The sequence below is a fragment of the Sclerotinia sclerotiorum genome, genomic scaffold, assembly GCF_000146945.2.
Source record: "Sclerotinia sclerotiorum 1980 UF-70 scaffold_2 genomic scaffold, whole genome shotgun sequence".
In the NCBI taxonomy this organism is placed as follows: domain Eukaryota; kingdom Fungi; phylum Ascomycota; class Leotiomycetes; order Helotiales; family Sclerotiniaceae; genus Sclerotinia; species Sclerotinia sclerotiorum.
In genome coordinates this window covers 661972-689092 of record NW_001820834.1, presented here as the reverse complement: position 1 = coordinate 689092, position 27121 = coordinate 661972, and the positions used below count along the sequence as shown (strand labels likewise).

Genomic DNA, 27121 nt, shown 5'->3' with positions numbered 1-27121 from the left:
TCTTAGGGATGTTACAGTATTTCACATGCGTGTCAGAATGTATAGCTCCCGAGATAGCCTTGGAATTTCCCGGTTGTATTTAGCCTAAAGAATTTATGTTGTTTTCTGAGGAATTGCCCTTCACTAATAATAACCGGTTCGCTAATACTTGTCGCTCGAGTATTTTCTCTTCAGATACCTACCTACCTAGGTAGACTATGAACCATGCGTCAAGGAGCCTGGGGCAAGGACCAGTTTAGTCATGTTACACAAATAATTAATGGCTTAGACAGGGCCAAGACAGGGCCAAGAGTCCAAGACAACGCAGAATGGTGGGAGCCAAGCAATCTATCCCAGTAAAATGGTGCACATTTCAGCCAATCAAATATCAGACGTCAACGGAGCTTTTAGATGTTGTGCATGGAAAATATCACCTAAATGCCCAATACCTGGACATGAGAATTCTAAAGCTGTTCTAGCCCCGGGAATGAAACAAACGCGCACCGCAATATGAATACCTGTGGTATTTTGCCAAGGTATTTTACGAGCAAAGAAATAATTCCTACATTTGATTTACGCTATGGATGAATAAAAACGATTGGGAAGAGAGAATTACATGTGTGTTTGTTTATACGACCCTTTGCGCCAACGCCCCCGCCATGTATGTCAGACGCACCCCAAAAGAAACCGAAGGATATTATTATACATCAGGGATTCTCCCGTGGAGAAGTTGACGGTTCTCCACTACCCCAAACGTTTTCGAACGCCTCTCCATCAACTCCGTATTTAGGCTTCAATAACACACTTGCCTCCCGGGCCTCGTTCCAATGACGCGATTCCTCCGAGTCATCCCGAGTACTGTTATGATCCTCATCCCCATCGACTGCAAACTCGTCGAGACCTGGTTTAGGATCGACAGCTTCTACATCATCAGTGGGCTCGAATCCTTCTCGGATGTCTTCGCCCGTGCCGTCTCCATATGTTCGTCTTTAACAATCAGCCCAGAATTCTAATTTGAATGAGAGGATAACTTACACATAACGTCGAGGCTCAGCAGCATTCCACCCGGCACTTCCTTCTTTTCGCGCCCGAACTCTTTCGGTTTCCTCTGCAACAGTGTCTTCGACAATGACATCAACCAATTGGCCCCTTTCGGATTTGGCTGAACTAGAGGCAGTCGAGTGTTGTCGCAACATGCCTTTAAGCATCGGCGCTCTCCCCTCTTCATTAAGAGGAGAGTTTTCTTTATTTTTGCCTTTGGAATCTCTGCTGTGACTATTTCTTGAGGAATTTCTTTTAGTTCGGTTGGTGACATCCTCAACCGTCTCTCTAATGTTACTAGCTCTTCGAATACGATTGTCGTTAGTAGGTTGGAGAAGGTTGCGGTTAGCTGAAGTAGTCAAAAGATCAGGCTGCGCAGTGAGCCATCGTTCTCTTGACGCTTCATGAGCAGTGATTACTGGATACTACAGACAACGAGTTAGCTTTGAAGAACTAGTAGGTAACACCACTCACGTTCCAATCCCCATATTCCAGCTGTCTGGCTCTCTCGTAAAGACCTTCTTCGTCGGCATCTAGGCCTTGTTGCTCCATTCCACCATCCCCCCACCCCATATAGTCAGAATCGCCATCACGGGATTGCATAGGGGACCGGGTTCCAGGAGATCCAGCATTGTTACCAAGCAATGGTGTCCTCGCATTTGCTTCTCCAGGTTTTGGAATCCAGTATTTTCCTTTCCCGCCCCGCTCGTACCGCATACCTTCCATCATTCGGGCTACTCTTGATGACGACCCTTCATGAGCTAAAACATTATCTCCCGAATCAAATAGCCGATATTCATATTTCTTCCCACTAAATGTTTCTTTCGTATCTTCGATAAGATCACGAATACCAAAAGCGTCCCGAATAGCGTAGCGGACAGGCATCCTAGCTGCAGAGATAGTGACATCTGCATAGTCGTGCCACGAAAAGGCATACCAATGTCCGATTGCGAAAATAGGCATCTCAATACAGATCAATGCATCCTGAATCGCTGCAGCGAGACTGTCGGCTGTGTAATCCTCCACATTGTCCGGAATTGCTCCAAGAAAGACCAAGATGGAAAGAAGAAATCCTTGCCAGTATGAAGCAAATATGATGAGCTTAATACACAAGAATTTCGGCACGGGGCGAAAGGGTTGTAAATCCTTAGACATGATAACCCAAAACATCCCGAGGGAATATAAACTCAGTGTGACACTAATGTTGTAGATAATCCCACTCCACATGTAGCCAGAAGTTAAAGAAATAGTGCCTTCTTGATAAACACCCGTAGCTTTCATAATGATAGCTGAAAGTCCAAGAAGAGGCTTCAGCCAAGCATATTGCAGAATTCCACGTTTGATGGCCAAGAATGTGTGGGGATCTGATATATCGACCTTAGGGAAGACGTGATTCAATGGCCAAAGGTGATGAACCGGTGCTCGTCCATGCATCATGATAATCAAAGACCGTTCACCTCCGAGGAAATTGATAAGGAGTTGGAAAAAGGTGTAAATTGTGAAAGCCTGCTAGCACTTAGTTCCGCGGCACTATCATCTGGAGACTGTAACTCACCTCGTATACATCACGAATAGGATCGAGGAATAGTGCTGCTTCTCTCGAAACAAGACTGGTCCATGAAGAGATTGAATATATCGGCACCCTAAGCATGCTTATTAGAACAGAAACTTTGAATGTGATTGGCAATTTCAACCACGTACATAAGTAGGATTCGAATAACATAGCGTTGCAGAAGGGGCTTTCGATAGTTTTTCCTACGCACGGTTAGACATATAATCTGTTCCTTTGTTTTTCAATAGATAACGTACGTCTGCAACCAAACTGACCTGTTGAAGAGACATTAGCTTTCGAGCAGATGAACAAGGTAGTTGCTGACAAACATACACGATAGAAAGTATAGACGCTAGCAATGCAGCAGAACCAGCTACCACAATTGTTGCATTTGTCAACTTCTCGCCGGTACCACCAGAAAGATCATTGTTTCCTGCCATCATCTTGAAGGGTGGAAAGGTATCAATGACGCTGGCACACTCTCGTGGTCAAGATGATCTGTGGCGAGTGGATTCGAGCTTGAATGTCTCAAGTTGTGCGACTGGCATGATCTGCAAAACTCTCCTTCATACTGTAAATAATGAATGATAAGTCAAGTGAAGGTTACACTCTCTGCAAGTTAATTGCTTTAGAGCTATTTACATAGTGAAATAGGCAGACTGCATAGCTTGTCGACAGAACCAGAGGCGAAGCATGCGTAATTCTGCCAAGGCGGTGGGAGCTTTCTAGAGCGGCAAATGCGGCCGGCCCCTATCACTTCCACTTCATGGGATGCACTATTCAATGTTTTGCGCTTCATCAATTCAACGAAAGAGATTGATGCGACTTTGTCCACCTCATCTGCCAGATCTCTGATTTAAGGCGCGATCAGTATCGAAGAGAAGGTTCGACCATATTGGAGAGAAAATGCAACGCGTAGCATGGAGGCCGGAATCTTTGCAGTCATGAGCATTTCAGTCGGAGTTGCATAGGACTTTACATCACAAAAGGACATTAAAAAATGGCGAGCAGTAGTGGCTTGACGGCGTCCCCTTTGCGACCTGATTTGGCCTTCAATTGGTAACTCTTTTCATTCCTGGCATAAGAGAAACTAACTAACAGTTTAGGGTTTTCCTTATTGAGTTGATTGTCTGCGGAATTGTGTAGGTCTTATGCTGAGATTTGGTATGGCATAGCTAATTTTCGGCACAGGACACTGTTCTTCCTTTTCTATTTCAATCGCGTGTTCGCTGCCGTCGTATCATGGGGTCTTCGAGTGTGGGCATGGCGTCAATATCGAGTTTATATCGACATTCAAGCCTTACAAATCTCCCTCCTTGGGGGGCGCGTGTTCTTGAAGGGTGTTAGATATCATGGCAACAATGAAACTATATTGATACAGAATGGATATATCACATGGACATATTGGCTTCGCAACGTGAGGGAATTGGATTTGAGGAATGATGATTTTACGAAGGGGCATGAGTCGACGGTTAATACTGATATTGATCAGGAAGGGGTCCCAAAAGAAAATAAGAAACTGCCGTGTCGAATCAATGTCGTCTTGCATGGGGTCGAATGGTTTGTATACAACCGAAGTGCGGCATACGATGCCATTATTTCTGGGATTGCCGGAGAGCGTGAGAAATCAGATCATGTCGCGCATAGTCATGGAGATGATTCCTCTCAGCACGTGAGACTAAGGAAAAAGGGCATTGTAGACGATCATGGGAATGCACGAGATTTTTCCAAAGAGACGAAAAGCGATTCTCCAACCGGGCCCTCTCATATGGAAGAAAAGATTGAGATTGGAACACCCCATGTAGAAGGGAGGCCCGGTAGATCCCCAGCGCGCTCCCAAACAGTTGATGCTATTGGAAGTAACTCATCCCATGCTACCGTGGAATCCACTTTCTTGCTTAGGTTTCTCCCTGTCCACGTTGATTGTTCCAAAGCTGCATTGGTACTAGGAAATGAAAACACTAAGAGCGTGCTCGTTGCTAAGATGGACAAGGCCGAGGGTGAGCTGGACGCCTCGGCGTCCACCAAACTGGATCAATATAGGCAACTCATAAACTTTCGCTTCCACCATCCTGTTATACAAATGCAACCGAATCATGACTACAAGGAAGATCAGACCTCGGCTGCCTCCCGAATTAAGCGCGGCGATCTTAATCATTCAGATCCCAGTACACGTCGCGCCCATTCTCACAACTTTTTCCATCACCAGCGCAAAAGGGCATGGCATACTATTCAATACCTCGTACCTTATTTTAAAACTTCAGTGGAGTCTCTCTCGTCGATCCATGACAGCCGCTTAAATTCACCTACTCAAGGATGCCCTAATCCAGGCAACTGGCAAGGACTTTCTAGATATCTGGATGAGAGTGGGCAGGACGACAAGGCACAGTGGTCCTCCAACGAATATGCAACAGTCACCACTATAGTTGATAGTCCTAAGGCAACAATGAACTTTTATTGGGATGTCCCAGGCAAGGTTCAACGACGTAGTGAGGTGTCAAAATCAACATATAATAATATCAATGGCGATGTTCCACCTGAATGGGGGATTGAACTTTACTTAGAAGGAGCAATTATTAATTACGGTCCTTGGGCAGACAGGCAGCGTGCGGAAATACAGCGGGTGTTTTTTCCAAGTCTGTGCAAAGATGCTTCTCCTGCCGAGATGATTGAGCCTGGTGAATACAGAGTCCCAACACAGTTCAAACTTTACATCGAGCTTGACCACGAGACAACGCTTCGAGTGCCAATTAGAGAGGAATCAAAAAACTGGAAATGGACAAAGCAAGCAGACACCACGGGTGCCCGCCAAACTGAACGGAAACGGACTAGTAATAGAGGTCGCAGGAGGAAAGATGATAAGGGCTCCAATGGGCCTGAGGTCCAGGTTCGTCCGTTTGGTTGGCTTGACATTAAGGTTGGCGCAAATGCGACAGTTCGGTACCTTATGGATATGGTGGCGGGGGAGTCTGGATTTTCAAATAAGCTTCAATTGGATCTGCCTAACACGGAGATCACTACCAGTGTCAACCACGGCCTGCTATGGAGATCTAGTGGTAATGTTATAAGCTGCGATATGTCCAACCCTTTGCAGTGGAATGGCTTCCGAACATGGAAGTTCGATATTGGTAGTCGCGGATTGGAACTTTTCATCTTGAGGGAACATGTCTTCCTCCTCACAGATCTTGTCGCTGACTGGGCTACTGGGCCGCCGCCGGAATATCTGACATTCACGCCATTTCGGTACTTGGTGAATCTCAATCTTCAAGGGTTTAAAATCTACCTCAACGTCAATGATTCCAATATAATCAATAATCCTGCCGATTTTGACGACAATACCTTTATCATCATTTTCGGAGAGTCGCTTATCGCAGACATTTGCATCCCAATTGATACCTTTCGGCCCCATCGAAATGATATATCATTTGATGTTTTGGCTAAGCAGGGTGGACTGAACTTGCATGTACCTCCATGGAATACGCAGGCGACCTTTGTTAACTCCACAGAAATAGCCCAACTCGACACATTAAAACTTGGTGGGAAGTATCAGTATTGTGCAACTACTTCGTCCAGCAATACTGATACACTTATACTTGATGTGTATGGTAATGGGGCTACAGCTCAATTCTACGGCTTCGTTTTACGATATTACCTTAAGGTGAAAGACAATTACTTCGGCGATGATATCCACTTCAGAACCTTGGAGGAACACCAAGACGCCATTCGTATAAAAACCGCTAGCAGTCAAGAAGCCACAAATGTTCAACCTCACAAGAAGAGCAATGATTTAGACGTGATCTTGAGCGTATCTGCCGACGAATCTAGTGTAATTTTACCCGCAAATTTGTATTCCGCAAAGAGCCATGTGCGCATAGATATTGCGACACTAGCTGCTGATCTTCGCTTCACTAACTACTACATGGACTTGGATGTAGAGCTGAGCACATTAGCCTTCTCCTTGGGTACGGAGAATGATGGTAGAATGTCCGTTGTGAGCGCAACGTCTGGAACCCAACTTTTCGTGGACGGTCTTAACATCTCAGGCAATCGACTTTTTGGTCTACCTCCTACTGAACCGACTTATGTCTGTAATTGGGATTTTGGAGTAGGTGCAATAACTGGTGAGTGTACAAGTGACTTCTTTGTGCGATTACTTGGAGGGGCGAAGGCGCTTGCATTTTCCTTTGATGATGATGAAAATGCTCTACCACTCACTGCTGAGTTACTGTTGCACGACGTAACTTTTCTTCGCGCCTCAGTCGATTCTATTCGCATTTGGATACATGTTGAAGAGGCAGCCTTTCTATTTTCTACCTCTAAGATCACTCTCAATTTTGACGATTGGGCTGGATCTCATTATTCCAAAAAACTGGATCTTCAAATACCAAACTTGAACATTGGCTGCGTTGATGCGGAATCAGCTTCAAGGCACAGGTCAAGAACACAACATCCTGTGGAGACGCACGGCCTTGTCCAGACAACCATCTCCTTTGGAATGATCCAGAAGAAGCTTGCATTTGTGGAAGATCGCCGGTTGCAACAAGAGCACTTAAGACGCCATGATAGAAGAACACACAGAACCGACTTCCTCTTACATGATTATGTTACGACAGATATAGACCGAGACAATATCGACCCGCCTGCTATGTGTGTTCCACCAATGCCCCCTCCAATCTCCTGCAATGATGGTCTTAGTCAAAACAGGTCATTTACTTCTGAATTGTCCTCCAAGGTATCGTCGGTGCGCAGGAATCGACCTAGGACGGGGCTTAAGAGTTCGTTCTTGACCGCTTCTAGTTCAAGTTTAAGAAGCGATCGGAGCATTGTTCGACCTCATTCATTCAATAATGAGGGAGCATCGATTTCGGCTTCCCGTTCTAGAAGTAGACAGGCCGGTCAATCTCATCTCAGAGATCTTTCTGTCTCAACCGGTCGTCAATCTTCATTCTATAGTGCCGTCGGCGAGCCCAAAGGCCTCCCACCTTCCAGCGTCACCTTCTCAAGCTCCTACATCGCACCATACTTTCCACTCGCGGCCGTAGAACCAGACCTTAAGGATCTCCCCGTTCTGGACCCTGAAACCCAAAACGACAATGCCATGAAATCACCTCGCATGAATCTAGGAGATATACAGCCAGATCGAGTTGGTCAAGATGCGACGCACGTCAGCTTTATCGTGGAAATGCCTTGTGGCATCAAGGCAGTGCTCAACCCGAAGGCTGTAGGAGCTGTTGCGGACCTACTTTCAGCAATACAACCTGTAGATCCTATTGATATGATAGATGATCTACAGATCAGTTCTATTGGTGAAATATTTGGTTTGGAGAAAAAAGACAAAACGAATGGCGAGATTCTCGATATAGCTTTGCGGACTCCAGGCATATGTCTTCGCTTCTTAAATTCACCAGATGTGCATGACTCAAGCACTGGTGAGAATGATATGCATGATCAGTATGACCTCTCTTTTTCGCAGCTTGCAATTACTGCAAGAAATGAAACGACTGGAACGTCGAATGTCCTCGCTGCCCAATCAGATCGGCAATCCTCTGCGATACATTTATCCCTCGGCTCTGCTGTTGTCGCCGCCAAGGAACGGTTTGGCGATCTGAACGATCCACAAGCAGCCGTCAACGCCATCTTTGAGGATGTCGTGTTTTGGGTTGCTTCTGGCAATAACACGGCGGCAAATGTGATATTCAAAACTATTGAGGTCAATACTGCTAGCAGCAAGATCGAATACCTTGCCTCATTGGTTCATCGCACCAATGTCCTCGCTGATCGTGTAGCTGAGACATTTACATCTAGGCTAAGCCAGCAACGTAATCGCCTCCAGCTTTTTACATATCTCGTTGCAACAGCAGGGGAACATGCAACAGACCCATTGTTTTTGACAAGGCCGGCTTATGTCCTCCGGAGTGCACAAAAACATTTGAGAACTCATGATTCCTGGAAAGTGATTGCTCGGCTTCGACATATGTATTCCATTCTTGGTACATCTGCACAGCTCGATATCATGAACCGTTGCGCAAATAATGCAGAAAGTGTGCCCAAAGATGCTGCACAGCGAGTCATTGCCAGCTTTGCTCAATGGAGGAGCTGGGATCTCACTAACCTCTCCACCTGTGTTCTCATGAGTAATGTTTTTGGTCTTGCCAAGGAGAGTGCTACCACAGCTATCGCGGAAGCACCAAGCATAAACGTATCATTTAGAACAGAGCTTGTAAGGCTTGTGATTGATCCAGGCCCAAAGCAGAATGAGATTGCATTGTCTTCTTTAACGGCTAGTGCGTCAGTCACAACTACGTCTTTTCCCATTGCGCCCGAACTGTCTGCTTCACAGAATCATTCGAATGCAGACACTATACAGAATACCGTCCTACATGTATTTTGTGAAGATGTATCAATCAATCTGAATTGGGAGCTGTGTGAGCTCGCACAAGATATTTTAAGATTATATCAGCAAAGTGAGTCGAAGGTACCAGTACCAGAAAAACCTTCGCCAATCACGCTAGCTCGCCCGAAAGTAAAACCAAAGGAGAATCTTCAGATCGTGATTGCAACAGATAAAGGCTCTATCACTTTAGACACAATCAACCTTAAAGCTGTTTCCATTAGTAAAGGCTTGAAAGTCTCCATCGTTCTAACAGAGGAAATCGCCAATACGACTATGTTGAATGTCATGCTCGCCGCAGAAGCTGTCACCTCAAAGTTCCAGAGCCATTCACAGCCACTAAGTCTATACCAGTTGCGAAATCCTAGTGTATATGCCTCATATGAAAGTTCAATGTTCAACGGAATTCCTATGAACGTTTTCAAAGTTGCGGCAAATTCGCAAGAGTTGTCATTCATAGTCCAGCAAGATATCGTGGCACTCATTGAAGTCCTAGACCTAGTAATTGGAGATGAAGTCGCCCAGCTTCACCGTTTAGTGACGAAACTGCCAACAGCTAAACGGCCTAGGTCACCATCGATTGTATCGCCACCCAGCGTTCAAGAACGAAAGCCGATCAATAAAATCCACCTAGCACTGTTCCTCGATATGTATCAAATCAGCATACCTCTGATACAATCTTTGACCTATACTATTTCAGGTATTATCGCTAGGGCCTCCTTGGCTGCTCAGATTGGGTCCGAAATTGTTTTCGATTTCGATATTAAGGATCACTCACATGATTTTCAAACAACGCAAAACGATAAAAAGCAAAGTATTTCGTTGTTGCAAATGCCGCCAACGAACGGCCGTATAGTTAGCAGCATGTCTGAGGAAGAGAATAGGATTTCAATATTTGCTTCCGTAGAACCCATAGAGATCGATGCAGCTGCTCTTCATACTCTCTCGACTGCTCTCAATCGGCCAGAGATATCCAGCGTCGTCTCAGATATTCGCGACGATATAAAAGCAGTACAAGCACATGTTGAAGAAATATTCGACACAAGCGGCAGTCCAGTACCTGCTTCACCCTCAAAAGTCGGCCCTGCCCTTATTTACGACGCTCACCTGACCTTTGCAGGCTTGGATATCTATGCAAATGCGGAACCGTCGCGAGACGGGAAAACAACGGCAAAGTTGGGATTCAATGTTGAATGCATGCAACTTCTAGTTGCTAACAGGCTGGAGACACGTGGGCCAACATATGAGTTTCCGGAGATTCATATCAATCTGCACCGCATATTGTTCGAATTATCTCGTCTCAACAACGGGAATATGGAACCCTGCGGGAATCTCGCATTTGCTGCTTTCTTGACTGCCACGAGCAAGAAGAACGAGATTGGGGATGACGTGAGATCGTTCAACCTTACGAGTAATGGCCTTGAGATTAATCTTTTCGCCGAAACTGCATCTTCCGTGGTAGAGGTCATGGGTCATTTGCAAAATAAAATCAAAGATATTGACTTTACGCGCGAGAAACAATATTTCAAAAAATTTCGCAAGTCAAAACCAAGGATTACAGTTAACGACGAGCCTAAAGATTACGATAGTGTCGCGGCCTCAACCTCAACCGTTATGTTCGCCTCAATGTACACTCTTGAATTGCTCAATATCCAAATTAGCTGGTTAGTTGCCAAGGCAGAAAATGATCGCGTCTCACACTCTGAAAAAGAAAACTTGGTTCTGTCATTGAAGCGAGTTCATCTGTCGACAAGAAAGGAGAATTCTGCTCGGCTTACGATAGAAGACTTACAACTGCAAATGGTGCCCTCTTCACATGATAAAATCCAACGGTCACTTAATTCAGCTTTGTTGCCAGAGGTAATCTTTAATGTTGGATATATTTCTGGACAGAATACTCGTAGGTTAGCTTTTCAAGCGGCAGGAAAATCCCTTGATTTGCGACTGACTTCTCGATTCATCATACCTGCCGCTGAACTTCAGCGATCAATAGGATCTGCTGTGGAATTGGTACGGGTAGCATCAGCTACCTGGAGCACAAGCTCATCACTAACACTACCATCTCCAACGCTAGACAACAAGAGACAACCCTTCTTTGGTAAGAAACGGATGGAATCTCTACTGGTGGATGCAGATTTTGCTGGAGCTGTTGTATATCTGTCAGGTAAGAAATTGACAGAGAGCACACAGCCAAATCAAGCAGGCATCGCGAACCAAGGGGCCCAGACCGGGAGATACGGGCAATTTACTCACACAGATGCGGGCAGCAGCACAGTGTTACGCGCGCCTGGCCTAGCTTGGAAGGTGGAGTACACAGATAATGGTCTAGATGACCCTTCCTTGAATGCTGAGGTGAAGGTCGATGCTTCCACAAATATACTCTATCCGTCCGTAGTCCCTCTTATTCTAGAGATATCTTCCTCTGTCAAAGACATTGTAAGTGAAGATGGCAAGGATAAGAAGTTGGTGCCGAAACCGTCACCTCAAAAATTCATGAGCTCCGACGACGACAACATATTAGCAGCCGATCCGAGTACTGTTCTCGGCCGCACCAAACTTAATTTAGGACTTAGAATTTGTAAGCAAGAGTTCACCCTTAGCTGCCAGCCTATAGCACGCGTCGCTGCCAGTGCTCGATTTGATGAGATTTACATGACGATTAATACGGTCCGTTCCACCGAGCATGGCCATTTCTTCGCCGCATCTGTCGCTTTTACGAGGCTGCAAGCTTCAGTACAGCATGTCTACTCCAGGGAGTCTACTGGGAGTTTTGATGTCGAATCAATCTTCCTATCTCTGATGAATAGTAAGCATGTGAGTGGCACCAGTGGATTGTCTGCAATATTGAAAATCAGTCCCATGAAGGTCTTATTCAATGCCAAGCAATTACAAGACTTTCTACTTTTTAGAGAGATCTGGGTGCCCCCAGAGATGCGCGAAGGCTCTACAGCTCCAGTATCGTCACCTGATAACTCGCAATCGTCAACGTTCCTCGTGCAGAGATACCAGCAGGTGGCAGCTACTGGTGCCTTCCCTTGGAACGCTACAGTCTCTATCGCCGAGCTTGATGTGCAATTGGATCTTGGTCAGGCTATTGGCAAATCCGCCTTTGTCATATCCAACTTTTGGATCTCATCGAAAAAGAACTCGGACTGGGAGCAAAATCTATGTCTTGGCTTTGATAAAGTCGGGGTTGACAGCTCCGGCAGGATGAGTGGATTCGTGGCGCTTCAGGATTTCAAAGTACGTACCTCGATACAATGGCCAGCACGCGAGAAAGCCTTGAATCAAACACCGCTGGTACAAGGCTCTTTGGGTTTCAGCCAGCTACGAGTCAAAGCTGCTTTTGATTATCAGGCTTTCTTGGTCGCGGATATCAGGTCTTTCGAATTCCTCATGTATAATGTTCGCAATGGCTCCCAAGCTAAGGGTGATCGGCTGGTTGCCATTTTAGATGGGGAAGCAGTACAAATATTTTGCACCGCAACAACGGCAGCACAGGCGCTTGCACTCTATCAAGCCTTCCTGAGACTTGCCCAAGAGAAAAAGAGTAATTATGAAACGTCCCTGTCGGAAATCGAAAGATACATAAAGCGTAAATCAGTATCGCAGACGATGCCACCTCAATCCAAAACACCCTTGATTGAACCGAAAATAGAAAAATCGAAAATACCAGTCTCGTTACACACTGATGTGATCGTCACACTGAAAGCCTTGAATGTAGCGGCATTTCCCAGCACATTCTCAGACCACCAAGTCTTCAAGGTCGAGGCACTCAACGCACAGGCAAGATTTGCCGTAACCATGGATCAAGGAAAAATCCACAGTATCTTGGGTCTCACTCTTGGTCAGCTCCGAGTCGGGCTTGCTGGAGTGAAGCAAGTTGAGGCCCCAAAGTCTGTTAGCGATCTTTCTGTGGAAGATGTGGTTGAAAGTGTCACTGGATCTCGGGGAGGCACTATATTAAAAGTTCCCCAAGTCGAGGCTACGATGCAAACCTGGCAAATGCCTGGCTCCAACCATATTGACTACATATTCAAAAGCTCCTTTGAAGGGAAAGTTGAGGTTGGATGGAATTATTCTCGTGTCAGCTATATTCGTAGCATGTACGCAACACACACCAAGGCTCTCGCGCAACGACTAGGGAAGCCTCTCCCACCATCAGCCCTAAAGATCACCGGTGTACCAAATGCAGAAGATCCAAAAAGTAAGGAAGGCAAGCAACAAAAGATCACAGCCGAAGTCAACGTTCCTTTGTCGAAATATGAATATTCAGCACTAGTACCTCCAATCATAGAGACACCTCTCCTTCAGAGTCTGGGTGAAGCGACGCCACCATTAGAATTTTTTGGGTTACAACGAGAACGACTTCCAAATCTTACACATCAAATAGTGATTGTGGCGCTGTTAGAATTGGCTGGAGAGGTAGAGGATGCTTATGCAAAGATTCTAGGGTCCTCTTGATTGGGTTTCTTTCTTCTCTATTATAACGCCCTTTTCATGTATCTGTTTCGGACGAAATGTTTATGAATGATAGCGAAGGAGTTGGGGAAATGAGTCTTTAAATGGAGGGGTTTGTTGGTTTTTGACTGGGTGGTCGAATGTACACATAGATAGGACCCTCCCATAGCTTCGATAATACGACATGATCACTTTGTTGTCCTTGATATGAATATCACTTGGTTTGGAGTAACATGAATGATTGTAATATACAATGACTCATTCTCAATCTTTTTATAACGATTGAATACAGAATTTTACTTGATTGAATTCACTTCAACTCTTGATCAATCTGTCAATTGATGTGATTATCCGGATTTGTCATGCCGGTGGGTTGAGTCAGAACGAGGGGCAAATGAGATTTGAACATGGTCCTTTGTGCTATTAGAATTGATTTGATACCCAAGCAGAGATACTCCTAAAGTGGTACAGTGGAAAAGAACCTTTTTTACAGACATCAACAACTTGAGAACTTTAAAGACTGGGAACGTCATGCGCCAATCAAACTTCGACATATTGATTCATGTACCCCACCTATTATGAAGCAAAGAGTGGGAGTTTATGGCTTATTATTAGTACACCATAGAGAATGATAAGGTGCTTTCCAATCATCTATCATATCGGAGTAGGTAGGTACACATAACAAGTCATGAATGCATGCATATATGTACTCAGTATGAAAGAAAGGAAAGGAGTGATAATATTTGAGAATTCAAATATCTAACAAATCAATCAAATATACCCTAATAAGATAAAAATTGATTCACTTTATAAACTTTGTGAAAACTTCATAGATGAGATAAAATACTCTCTCGCTGCTATACCTTGATCATATATTCCCCCATTAAAGCTTACGTACTAGGGCACTTACCCTTTTAAGGCATAAAGTGTAGTTGCCTGGTCACCCGCAAAATGAGTGAAAATTTCCAGATTACAGTACAATTCTAATAAACCCCGCCACTTGAAAAGCAGAGCTGCCCCACCCTGAGATCTTTTCCTACCAAATTCTTGCCCACCTTTTAGGAACTTCCTTTTCTTCCCCTCTTCTTTTTTCCTCTCATTTTACATCGAAAGTATCACCAAATCTTTCTTTGTATTATCTCTCTATCCCCATTTCCTTTTGGGTCTGTAGCAGATATCTACAATTTTATTCACGATACTTCAAGTGGTCCAACAAACCACCTCAAGTATCTAATCGTTCGAGCGTGTGTCGAACGACAAATCAATACATCTTCTTTAACCAGCTTACTGAAGCACCACCGCCAACATGGTTAAGTAAGTATCTATTCTCTTACATTATACTATCCAAGGCAGATGGAAAGATCAACCGTTTATCGCAAATTCTCAAGAGCACCGTTAAGTCTATTGCTGTGAAGGATTCAAAATCATGAGATGAAAACTGCAGATGGAGGAATCGGAGATAAGCTCATACATGGTCGAAAATGGATTGTTTGCTAACCACTCTTCTCTTTCTCCAGCTTCACCGTTGAGGAGGTCCGCCAATTGATGGACAAGGCTACGAACGTTCGTAACATGTCCGTCATTGCCCACGTCGACCACGGAAAATCCACCCTTACCGATTCCTTGCTCTCCAAGGCTGGTATTATCTCCGCCGCAAAGGCTGGTGATGCCAGAGCTACCGATACTCGTGCCGATGAACAAGAGCGTGGTATCACTATCAAGTCTACTGCCATCTCCCTGTATGGTAACCTCCCAGATGACGATGACTTGAAGGACATTGTTGGCCAAAAGACCGACGGAAGAGATTTCTTGATCAACTTGATCGATTCACCCGGTCACGTTGATTTCTCCTCTGAAGTTACTGCTGCTCTCCGTGTCACTGATGGTGCTCTCGTTGTCGTCGATACCATTGAAGGTGTGTGTGTGCAAACCGAGACTGTCCTCCGTCAAGCTCTTGGTGAGCGTATCAAGCCTGTTGTAATCATCAACAAGGTCGATCGTGCTCTCCTCGAATTGCAAGTCTCCAAGGAAGATCTTTACCAATCTTTCTCGAGAACCATCGAGTCCGTTAACGTCGTCATCTCCACCTACTTCGATAAAACTTTGGGAGATGTTCAAGTTTACCCAGGTAAGGGAACGGTCGCTTTCGGTTCCGGTCTTCACGGTTGGGCTTTCACCATCAGACAATTCGCTCAAAGATACGCCAAGAAATTCGGTGTTGACAGAAACAAGATGATGGAGCGTCTTTGGGGCGACAACTACTTCAACCCATATACCAAGAAGTGGACCACCAAGTCTTCCCACGAGGGTAAGGAATTGGAGCGTGCTTTCAACCAGTTCATCCTTGACCCTATCTTCCGTATCTTCGCTGCTGTCATGAACTTCAAGAAGGACGAGATCCCAACTCTCCTTGAGAAGCTCAACATTAAGCTCTCTCCTGATGACAAAGACAAGGAGGGCAAAGCACTTCTCAAGGTTATTATGCGTACTTTCTTGCCAGCTGCCGATGCTCTTTTGGAGATGTTGATTCTCCATCTCCCATCCCCAGTTACCGCTCAAAAGTACCGTGCCGAGACCTTGTATGAGGGTCCTCCAGATGATGAGGCCTGCATTGGTATTCGTGACTGTGACCCCAAGGCACCTCTCATGTTGTACGTCTCCAAGATGGTACCAACATCTGATAAGGGTCGTTTCTACGCTTTCGGTCGTGTCTTCGCTGGTACCGTCCGTTCCGGTTTGAAGGTCCGCATCCAGGGTCCTAACTACACCCCTGGCAAGAAGGATGACTTGTTCATCAAGGCCATCCAACGTGTCGTTCTCATGATGGGTGGTAAGGTCGACCCTATCGATGATGTCCCAGCCGGTAACATTCTCGGATTGGTCGGCATCGATCAATTCTTGTTGAAGTCTGGCACCCTCACCACCAGCGACACCGCCCACAACTTGAAGGTCATGAAGTTCTCCGTCTCCCCTGTCGTCCAACGTTCAGTTGAGGTTAAGAACGCTCAAGATCTCCCCAAGCTTGTCGAAGGTCTCAAGCGTCTCTCCAAGTCCGATCCTTGTGTGTTGACTTTCATCTCCGAATCTGGTGAGCACGTTGTTGCTGGTGCCGGTGAGTTGCATTTGGAAATTTGCTTAAAGGATCTCGAGGAGGACCACGCTGGTGTACCTCTCCGTATCTCCGACCCTGTCGTTCCTTACCGTGAGACCGTCACTGGTAAGTCTAGCATGACTGCCCTCTCCAAATCCCCCAACAAGCACAACCGTCTTTACATGATTGCCGAGCCTCTCGACGAGGAGGTTTCCAAGGAAATTGAGGCTGGAAAGATTGGTCCCCGTGATGATTTCAAGGCTCGTGCCCGTATTTTGGCCGATGAGCACGGATGGGATGTCACAAGATGCCCGTAAGATTTGGTGTTTCGGTCCAGATACCAACGGTGCCAACTTGTTGGTTGATCAAACCAAGGCTGTCAATACTTGAACGAAATCAAGGATTCCGTTGTCTCCGGTTTCCAATGGGCTTCAAGAGAAGGTCCAATTGCTGAAGAGCCAATGAGATCTTGCAGATTCAACATCATGGATGTTACCCTCCACGCTGATGCTATCCATCGTGGTTCCGGACAAGTCATGCCAACTACCCGTCGTGTCTTGTACGCTTCAACTCTCTTGGCTGAGCCAGGTCTCCTCGAGCCAGTCTTCTTGGTCGAGATTCAAGTACCAGAATCTGCCATGGGTGGTGTATATGGTGTTCTCACCAGAAGAAGAGGTCACGTCTTCGCTGAGGAGCAACGTCCAGGAACTCCTCTTTTCACCATCAAGGCATACTTGCCAGTCGGTGAATCTTTCGGTTTCAACGCTGATCTCCGTTCGCACACCTCTGGTCAAGCTTTCCCACAATCCATCTTCGATCATTGGCAAATTCTCCCAGGTGGATCGCCAATTGACGCCACCTCAAAGACTGGACAAATCGTCCAAGAGCTCCGTAAACGCAAGGGTCTCAAGATTGAGGTTCCAGGTTACGAGAACGTAAGTTTAAACACTATCCTAGGAAAATACTTTTACTAATTATTTCAATAGTACTATGACAAGCTATAAAGAACGAATTTCCAAAATAAAAGATACCGTCCTTTCCATATTCCAATGCACATTTCACATCAAGATTATCTCCAGCTCCCGGCGCTTTCATGATTTTCTGAGCGAATGCTCGTTGATCATTTCGACTTTGTAGTCGATTTGGTATAAAAAGCAAGCCGCACGCCATGTGATAGACAGATGAGCTTTTCTAAATTTCTTGAGCTTCTGTTTTCATTTCGAGTCGTCATGTATTTAGCTGCATGGGGAAATGAAGGATTTTAAAAAACATGATTTATGACCTTTAATGATGGTTTTTTTTGTGAAGTGATGATCTATACAACATATTGTGTGAAATGCTTAATATTTCCTATTGGTCTTAAATATGCATACCCTGATGGGCATAACAGCTCATTGGAAGCTTCAATGACGCTTTGAGTTTTTAGAACAAAATATCTCTCAAAACTTCTCTTGATATCCATCCAAAGTCAATAAATCGTATACTATAACATTATACATAAATATTCAGATACCCCAATCAATTTATTCTCATTCTATAACTCTATTCTGATTATCACACAGAAATATCATCATCATCCCCTTCCTCCCTTCCTTCCTCCCTTCCTTCCTCCCTTCTGTTACGATGGTAACAGCTGACTTGTTTTCGTAAGCTTGGGCCATGTGCAAATCGGTTTCGATTCGCTCAATTTACTATGAGATTTCGGTCACCCTAAGAACTCATATGTATGCACCTGTTACGACGGGCTACACAACTACCAAGGCACGTGATCACAAATGATCAATAGTGATCATTAAGGATCACTAAGGATCACGGTATAGGTGATCACTGATGATCATTAAGGATCACTAAGGATCACGGTATAGGTGATCACTGGTGATCATTAAGGATCACTAAGGATCACGATATAGATGATCACTAATGATCATGAAGGATCACTAGTAATCATGGAAGCATGAAGGACTATATAATCAAGATGGATTTCCTTTGTATAGAGCTTCGTGCTCAAGATCAATCATTTAGTATATCCTACTATTAGTTACGAATTGCATTTCATTATTGTCATTACTTAAGTCCCTGCTTGACGCCTAGTTATAAACCACCTCGAGAGCCTAGAGCCCTTCCACGTGATCTAGACGGCAAACCTCGTAACAGCACCATCATCAGAGCATATAAACAAGTATGCTGGATCACTCAGGATCACTGGTGATCCAAGGTGATCCAAGGGACATGAAGATCTATATATTCAATATGAATTTCCTTTTGTAGAGCTTCGTGCTCAAGATCAATCATTTAGTATACTCTACTATTAGTTACGAATTGTATATCATTATGGTCATTACTTAAGTCCCTGCTTGACGCCTAGTTATAAACCACCTCGAGAGCCTAGAGCCCTTCCACGTGATCTAGACGGCAAACCTCGTAACACTTTATTACCTTATTGAAATAATGGAAATAATTATATATGTATGATAAAAAATTTGTTTTGGTAATTTTTTTTGGTAATAACTTGAATATTCTTTATAATAATAACGATAATATTTAATATTACTAAGTATAAAAACTTTTTAAATTCAATAAATAATATTATAATCTGTTAAAACGAATGACCTTACACAGGGGAATAGTGGGAAGCTGATAGGGCAGAACTGAGGCTATATTGGTCTTATATATAAATCACACGTTGTGACGCAATCCTGCATACTGCCACCGTATATATAGAACTCAGTACATACATGTCACACATGATACGATTACTCGGGATTAGTATACGATTTAGGTGACCTGAGGATCAGATCCGGACAAGTACTAGGTATCAATGGTTATCGGTAAAGTAAGATCATTGGAGGGATAAATATGACTTCTTTTTGCCTAGCCATTGCGGCTAGGCCATTCATTTGTGTATATATAGAGTAGCTATCCCCATCTACAGGTGCTCTTCACCTGTAGATTCTAAGTTAAATACAATTGCTGGTCTATAAACACCCTTTTGGTCACACACGTTATCTGTGACGCCTCACACCTCCGGGTCACGTGGCATGCCCCGTTTGTATTTAATCATAGGAAAACTCTCTACTCTTGTTTTCCTTCTTCTTTTCTCCTTAGCTTAGTATTTTCTAATACAAGATACTTTACCCAGTATTCTTGAGTGTGACATTATCTTAGTTCTACGGAAGTGCGAAGCTCTCCTACAGAGAGCTTCTCAATCTAGTCCTAATAGGACTAGTGCCCTGTGCACGTGCTACGCAGGAACCATTCACTTTAACATAATCTTTTTTTACTTTCAATATTTTATAAAAAGATATTTACTTATATGTATTTATAAATATATCAAAAATCTAATTTTTTCAATCCAAATTTTATTTATTTATTTTAAAATACCCTACCTACAATCCTAGCTCATCCATCTATCTATCCAATTCCCTCACCAACTACCATCTAAAACCCCATCCAAAAAACCCCTCCCCAATATCCTCTGAATATATTTCCAAATAACTTCATCAACCATAACAACAACAACAATAACGATTTAAAGCCTTCGTGGCACAATGGTTAGCGCGTGGGCCTTTTATATACAGATACAAGTTCTTCCTTGCTCTGTGAATGTGAAAGCCCAAGGTTGTGGGTTCGAGACCCACCGAGGGCGAATTTTTTCACTTTTCTTTTTTCTTCTGAAAATATCCGGGGTGCTATTGACTTTGACCTGCGATTTGGAGAATAGGGAGTGCCAGTATGTGAGTGATTGATGTTCTTTTGATGGGGGTTTATGATATTTCATTGTGGGTTGGTTGGGATTGTTTGGGACTATGTTATGTATTTATTGAGTAATTTTGGGTGGGGAGTGGATTGTAGGAGCGAGTGAGTAGGCTTGGCATGTATACATACATGCGCACACGATCAGATCGTTTTGCGAATTATATACACATACATACATACCTAGTACATACATGCACATGAATATCATGGAGTATAGGGTCAAAGTCAACCTCAATATCTTCTTGTGCATCGAATCTTGAATGGGAGAAAAGCCAGTTCTTTTATTGAATGTCCAGTTTTGCTATTTGCCTTCGAATTCATAAATCCATTAATATACCCATGATGCAATGCACGCATCCATGCTCCCTTGTCCATGATTGAAAGAGACACCTATATTCATGGTATCTGAGAAACACATCTTAATCAAGACTTTCAATTTTCCGAGATGTAGTGTCCACCAAACTCAAGTGAGGTTACTTCTCAAGTGTCCACGGCCAACTTGGCTCTGTTTGCAGATTAAATCAATCACTTTCTCAGCCTATTAAATCCTAAGTCCCTTCTATTCCGGACTAAGTTTTCAACTTCCCCTTCCTATCGTCCTTCTCATCAATTGGAACCCTGTGCGCTCGGCTTCTACTTCTCGTCCTCTGTCTCCGCCGTGGAACATCCATGTCAGAGGAGTGACCCTTGCTACGCGAGCGAGAGGGTGATTGACTTCTCCTAGTCTTTGAACGTGGAGAATGGATTGAGATAAATGATGAGGGGGAAGAAGTACTCGTTGTGGCTGTAGAGTGAGTTTTTTGGTATTTGGGATTAGGAGCTGTGGCTGCAAGTGATGTTATGGTTGGGTTGCTTGTTTTGGGGTTGAGAGGTGAGGATAGTGGTCTCGGTGAAGATGCAAGTAGATGAGAAGTCTGAGGTGATCGATGACGAACTCGGCCTCGAAAATTGGTGGATGTGCTGGTTGTTGGGGGTGGAGGAGAAGCAGCGGAGGATCGACGTCGTTTACGGCCGCGCTGCGGAGAAGGTTCGCTGGAGGGTGGGTGTGTTGCGATGGGAGATGCAATAGATGTCATTGTTCACGATGCTTATAGAGTATTAGGTTGTGTATTTGGAGTCTGTTTGTCTCAGGAAAGCCAGTGTCCCAGCTTGTAGGATTCAAGGATGAAGTCTTTTATGGTGGTTGGTGTCTGTTAGTCAAATCAACTATGATTTATTATCAGTTCGTTTCTTGAGAGGGACACGACAAGATAATTCACATGGAAAGAGTGTCCACCGAGGAATGATACTCCTATGAATGATGAGAGGGTTGGGAGAATGATGAGTTGATAGTGAATGGTGCCAGCGAAGTCAGAATGTTGTTGATCAATGGTGATCCATTTTTTGCACAATGCCGAGGGATTAGATATCAAAGTATATTAGGAGGATCAGAGTGGTCAAGGAGAGAGATCGTTGATCTTAAAATAGTGAGATGTTAATACTTGAGGAAAGGGTTGAACGCAAGGAATCAATTAGTGAACACTTTGCATTGAAAAGGGATGAGATATAAACAAAGTGAAAATGGATTCATACTCTGTATAATTGTTATGCTTGATAGAACTTTTTGTTTGTGTTATTATAGAAAGTACGTACCTTGAGAAATAAATGAAAATGTATGGTGTAGAATTACGTCCTCCTCGATAGTCGAATCTATACCTAATAGGTAAGTGCGGGGAAGTTGATGATTACCCAAAGGGGATTTTGACGAATGAAAGAACTTGCCTTTTTGTTCTGTATGTGGACTGATACATCTATCTGATGCAAATGTATATATATCTGGATTTCACAGTAGCATAACTCGGTAGGTACCTTTATACAGCCATAATACTAATGTTATGTTGTGCAATCGACGTATGGGGTCAGCCAAATGCTGTGTTATGTGATAAGGTGAGGCGGCGGGCAGCATTGCGGAAAAGGAAAATTAAAATTGGCGAGCCTCGTTTGCTTTGCAGGCAGGGGGACTTCAGTAAAAATACAAATTATACCTAATACCTAATACCTCCAATCTTAAGAGGGATAACGTCGCACAAGATCTATATCAAAAAATCGAATTCGACACTCCCTTGCATATTCAACCATGTTTTCACGACCTGTTGTTAGAGCTTCAAGGCTTTACTGCCGCTGCTATGCAACCTCTACCAGTACTCCTCCGCCTATGCTCTTGAAGATCAGGTCAGTACTCAATGCACATCACCAATCGATCTTTTCCCTGCTGATGATACTGATATTTGCCTGGTAATAGGAATGATATGAAGACTGCCATGAAAAATAAAGATACGAATCGACTTTCCGTCCTTAGATCACTCCTCAGCCAAACACTCAATGCCTCTAAAACATCCTCACCTATTAATACCGATATGCAAATGTTAGCTTTACTCCGGAAATCTGCGAACGCAAGTCGGGCTGCAAGTGAAGAATTTAAAGCAGCAGGTAGAGAAGATTTGGTGGAGAAGGAGGAACAACAATTGAAGGTCTTGGAAGAATATGCCGGTGGTGTGGAGACAGTTGGTGAGGATGAGATCAGAAATACGGTTAAGGAACTTGTGAATAGCATGAAGACTGAGGGTGTAAAGATGCAGATGGGAGATGTATTGAAAAGAGTCTTCGCCCCTGGAGTGTTGGGAGGAAAGAATGTAGAGAAGGGAGAGGTTGCAAAAATAGTGAAGGAGATTATGGCCGAATCATAAGGATCTGATGTCGATTGTATAAAGATTAAAAAAGGTATCTAAGTATTACTTAAAACCTTGTTATCAAAGAACCCAATTCAACTCAATCCCGATTTGACCTTATTTGCACAGAGGATTCCAATTCAATTGACTTCCTTTGTTTGTTGTATTGGTAATGAAAACACAATTGACAATCTTATCGTCTATCGTGTTTTTTAATGATTCGGCATTTTGGGTGCTGTGTATCGTTCAGCCTTGTCCTCCGCCTTTTAATTGGTGCCTAGTTAAAGTGACGCGACCCGGACTTACCTGGCATGTTGCGAATGTAGAGCTTGTAACACACCTACCAGCCCCGGGAAATGCCTCAAAACCATAATCATAACCATAATCATAACCAGAACCATCATTATATTTACCTCATGGCGACTTCGATAATAATTCAATCACATACTTAATATGCCGAGATTTCGACCAGCTACCACGGGTTATGCCCAAATTGCCCAAGCAGAGGAGTTCAGCGACGATGAAGATGAGGACCCCCTCGCTGCCAGCCATGCCTCCTTACAACCAACATCCGCACCACGATATGCATCTATTTCACAACCTCGGCCCCATGGTGGAATGTATACAGATGGATACAGTTCACCGACGAATAATCGAAAGTCTGGGCATAAGAGGAGAAGGAGTCGAATGGGAAGCAATGCCTCCGGCGTGGATATCAAAGCTATAAATGCTAGACTAGAACGATGGGCCGACGAGATAGCGTCCAAATTCAAAATTAATAAAGTAAAGGGAAAACCATGTCAAGAAGAAAAATTGGAAATCCTGCATTCAGTATTCCAAGCACCGGATGGCATACGGCCGGTCACCGCTGATACGTTGGCATCGGAGCCCGACCATGGACGAATGACGAAACATGAATTCGATGACATCGTAGAAAGTGTTCGAGTTGCGATTGAGCAGGGGATGCATCCAAAAATGATATCACAGGGGAGCTCTGGAAGTTATTTTGCTCGAAATAGCGATGGCAAAGTAGTCGGTGTGTTCAAACCGAAGGATGAGGAACCATACGCCGCAGGAAACCCAAAATGGAACAAATGGATACATCGCAATTTATTTCCATGTTTCTTTGGCAGAGCATGTCTAATTCCCAACTTGAGTTACGTCTCCGAAGCTGCGGCTTACACGCTCGACTGTAGATTACGAACCCACCTTGTACCCTACACCGACATAGTCCACTTGTCTTCGAAATCTTTCCATTATGACTTTTGGGATCGCAGGAAGTTTTATAGAAGTAAGAAGCCTCTACCTCCAAAGGTCGGCAGTTTCCAAGTCTTTCTCAAGGGTTTTAAGGATGCGAATATCTTCCTTCGTGAACATCCTTGGCCCGACCATGCAAATGGAACATTCAAATTCAATGATCCTCACAGGAACAAACGAGGGTGGAAAGAGACTTGCCGCCCAGGTTCGTCGAAGTCGGATGAGGGTAATGAAGGGGCGGGGGCTAGCAGTCCTATAGGATCTGGAGATGATAGCCAAAATCGACAGTTTGTTTGGACAGATGCATTACAACAGTCATTTCGGGAGGAGTTAGAGAAATTGGTTATACTAGATTACATAATGCGAAATACGGACAGAGGTCTTGACAATTGGATGATCAAAATTGATTGGGAGAATCAGGGCGTTTCCATAGTTTCGGACCCTCCACAGATGAGGAACAATCCAGACTCCGAACAGTCACCACGCGTGGTCTCTACCTCTGATAACATCAGTATGTCACATCTTCCGGCATACCCTTACCGTAGCCAAGAGCCTATGGAAGCTACAAGTAGATCGGCAACACCATCTAGAATGACAGCACCAACCATATCCATTGGTGCGATTGATAACAGTTTATCATGGCCTTGGAAGCATCCTGACGCTTGGCGAAGTTTTCCTTTCGGATGGCTATTCTTACCTGTATCCCTGATCGGGCAACCATTCTCTCAAAAGACCCGGGAGCATTTCCTTCCCCTGCTGACTTCAAAACAATGGTGGAGTGAGACTCAGCTAGAGCTAAGGAAGGTCTTTAGTCAAGATGCAGATTTTCAGGAGCGCATGTTCGCTAGGCAAATCGCTGTAATGAAAGGGCAAGCTTGGAATGTTGTCGAAACTCTTAAGACGGTAGATCATGGTCCTTTGGAGTTGACTCGAAGGGCAAGAGTTTGTGTTTGGGATGATCTTGTTGATGTACCTGTTGCAGTTCCTATGAGAGTGCCTTCCGCTGAGATGCGCAGGCGTAACGATATCCGCAACAGCCTTGATGAAGAGGAGATGGATATTAGTGCCGCCAATGCAGCAGCACCACAAACAGATCTTCTTGGACTTGCAAGCCCATCAGTGGAATTACCAAATCCGAATAGATTCGAACTAGCCAGTCCGCGATATAGTGAAGATGCTCCCCCAGAACTTGAGTCTTCACAACCAGCAACGACATTTGCAAATTCGGGATTCCCTAGAGAGAACACTTCTAAGGACGGGGTCAGGTTCTCGGATCGACCACATCTTCAACACTCTAGGAATCGTATGAGTTATGACGGGCCTGCAAGGTCTCCAAACCGCAATCGTCATGAAGCGAGAAGGTTCTCATTCGGATCGAGGAGTCGTGGAGCAGTTCAGACATTGTACGATGGTGATGATCATGAAGGCGATTTGGGATATGCAGCAGCGGAAGGAATGGAAGGGCATCAAAGAAAGGTCATAGTAGAAAGACTTGAAACAGTCAAAAGCAAAAACCCGGTCTTTACCTGGTGTTAATGGGAAAATGAAATTATTGGGAGCGGGGGTAAATGAGTATGCATTTGTATATTATAACTCGGAAAGCGGCGCATGATTTTGCAAATGGGGCGTCAACATAGTCTCAAGATATAGATGTTCTGGGACGGTAATCACATTGGGACACAGCGGTTAACGAATTTATTTTATTTTTACAGAAATTAGCTTCGTAGCTTTCATGCCTTTACTTTACAATGAATATATCCAAAACTTGTAGCAGACTGCCTTCTCGAAATGATCATAAATATGTACTAGGCATTGTACAAAAGTCTCACCAGATCTGATTGATGATATCAGTCCTCCTTTTATTTGATAAGCCTGTAAGCTGATTGGACTAGCTGATAAACTAAAAAAGTCCCGATGGGATGGATCTTAGTGTATTGGCGAACATCTCGCATTTCTTTCGTATTTCTCCTCGGTTGTATACGGAATGGGTGATTGTGTAAGTAAGTGTGTAAGTGCGATGAACATTTCGTGTACTTTCGATTTCCTAATAAGTTCATTATTACCTTAGGTACCTAATGGGACTTGGGAAACTAACTCCTTAACTCCTAAAAGATTTGTGTCCGGGGGTGTGTTGTGTTGGAGAAAAAGTAAGTATGATTACTAGGGAGCTAAGATTACTAATACGCTTTCTATGAACGATGGATGGAGTAGTTATAAATGATATAAATTATATATATTGATTCGATATAAAGGGATGAGGCCAAATAGGATTATTAATTCTTACAGAGATAATAAATAAATAACTAGATAATATATATATAATACCTAATAGGAAACCTTGATGCTGTTGTACCATTCGTTACCTAGCCTACGGAAATTTTCTATCGCATCTATCTATCATTCCCTATGCCTTCCCAGGTCCACCAGTGGTCCTTCCACATAAGATCTGACAATTCTAAACATCTCTCATCCCCTCAACCTACTACTGATTCACACACACAAGAAATTCTATAAATATCTTCAAAAGTTTACTTGTAATAATTTCTTCTACCTGGTGAATATAATTCAACTGAAATGCTTATTTCCATTTGATTTCCGATGATTCGAGGTTCTACTTTTTCTTTTTCCTACGTGCCCTTACTTTTTTGCAAATGCAATCCTCCCTGGTAATTATTGCCCCTCCACCTTGTGAACTATCGGCTCAACCATTACTACAACTACAATCACAACTACAACCACAAACAGTACTTACGACACACAACTTATGCATGCGACCGTGACGTGGGAACATTCAAGGTTGTCTGCCATAAAGGAGAAAATATGGCTTCAATGAACAACAACTTTTCCGGTAAATTCCCAGTCTTCGCAAACGAAGAGTCCCTACC

General features: G+C 43.9%; 8 protein-coding genes and 1 non-coding gene across 9 annotated transcripts in view; 8 read left to right on the top strand and 1 right to left on the bottom strand.

Annotated features, from left to right (window-relative positions):
• Window positions 1-204: 204 nt before the first annotated feature.
• On the top strand, window positions 205-339 carry SS1G_01344 (predicted protein; the record flags this gene model as incomplete). Its single annotated transcript, XM_001597100.1, has 1 exon — window positions 205-339. The coding sequence occupies one exon, from the start codon at window positions 205-207 to the stop codon at window positions 337-339; it is 135 nt and encodes a 44-aa protein (XP_001597150.1).
• A 347-nt stretch (window positions 340-686) lies between these two features.
• Window positions 687-3015, bottom strand: SS1G_01343 (hypothetical protein; the record flags this gene model as incomplete). Its single annotated transcript, XM_001597099.1, has 5 exons — window positions 687-966; window positions 1015-1445; window positions 1495-2526; window positions 2576-2663; window positions 2906-3015. 5 exons carry the CDS (start codon window positions 3013-3015, stop codon window positions 687-689), a joined length of 1941 nt encoding a protein of 646 aa, XP_001597149.1.
• Window positions 3016-3572: 557 nt separating this feature from the next.
• On the top strand, window positions 3573-13427 carry SS1G_01342 (hypothetical protein; the record flags this gene model as incomplete). Its single annotated transcript, XM_001597098.1, has 3 exons — window positions 3573-3631; window positions 3679-3714; window positions 3764-13427. The coding sequence occupies 3 exons, from the start codon at window positions 3573-3575 to the stop codon at window positions 13425-13427; spliced, it is 9759 nt and encodes a 3252-aa protein (XP_001597148.1).
• Window positions 13428-14730: 1303 nt separating this feature from the next.
• Window positions 14731-17519, top strand: SS1G_01341 (elongation factor 2; the record flags this gene model as incomplete). The annotated part of the gene is made up of 4 exons (XM_001597097.1): window positions 14731-14738; window positions 14942-16828; window positions 16991-17450; window positions 17502-17519. 4 exons carry the CDS (start codon window positions 14731-14733, stop codon window positions 17517-17519), a joined length of 2373 nt encoding a protein of 790 aa, XP_001597147.1.
• Window positions 17520-20049: 2530 nt separating this feature from the next.
• SS1G_14548 lies at window positions 20050-20161 on the top strand. Its single transcript has one exon. It is a non-coding gene; the product is annotated as a tRNA-Lys (tRNA).
• A 1005-nt stretch (window positions 20162-21166) lies between these two features.
• Window positions 21167-21340, top strand: SS1G_01340 (predicted protein; the record flags this gene model as incomplete). Its single annotated transcript, XM_001597096.1, has 1 exon — window positions 21167-21340. One exon carries the CDS (start codon window positions 21167-21169, stop codon window positions 21338-21340), a length of 174 nt encoding a protein of 57 aa, XP_001597146.1.
• Window positions 21341-22387: 1047 nt separating this feature from the next.
• Window positions 22388-22997, top strand: SS1G_01339 (hypothetical protein; the record flags this gene model as incomplete). Its single annotated transcript, XM_001597095.1, has 2 exons — window positions 22388-22482; window positions 22553-22997. The coding sequence occupies 2 exons, from the start codon at window positions 22388-22390 to the stop codon at window positions 22995-22997; spliced, it is 540 nt and encodes a 179-aa protein (XP_001597145.1).
• A 435-nt stretch (window positions 22998-23432) lies between these two features.
• SS1G_01338 (hypothetical protein) lies at window positions 23433-25772 on the top strand (the record flags this gene model as incomplete). The annotated part of the gene is made up of 1 exon (XM_001597094.1): window positions 23433-25772. One exon carries the CDS (start codon window positions 23433-23435, stop codon window positions 25770-25772), a length of 2340 nt encoding a protein of 779 aa, XP_001597144.1.
• A 1284-nt stretch (window positions 25773-27056) lies between these two features.
• SS1G_01337 (hypothetical protein) overlaps window positions 27057-27121 on the top strand; it is a gene marked incomplete at both ends in the record, with an annotated part of 3583 nt that continues 3518 nt past the window's right edge. The window contains one exon of the mRNA XM_001597093.1: window positions 27057-27084. Within this exon, the coding sequence (XP_001597143.1) occupies window positions 27057-27084 (28 nt within the window). The remainder of the gene's footprint in view (window positions 27085-27121) is intronic.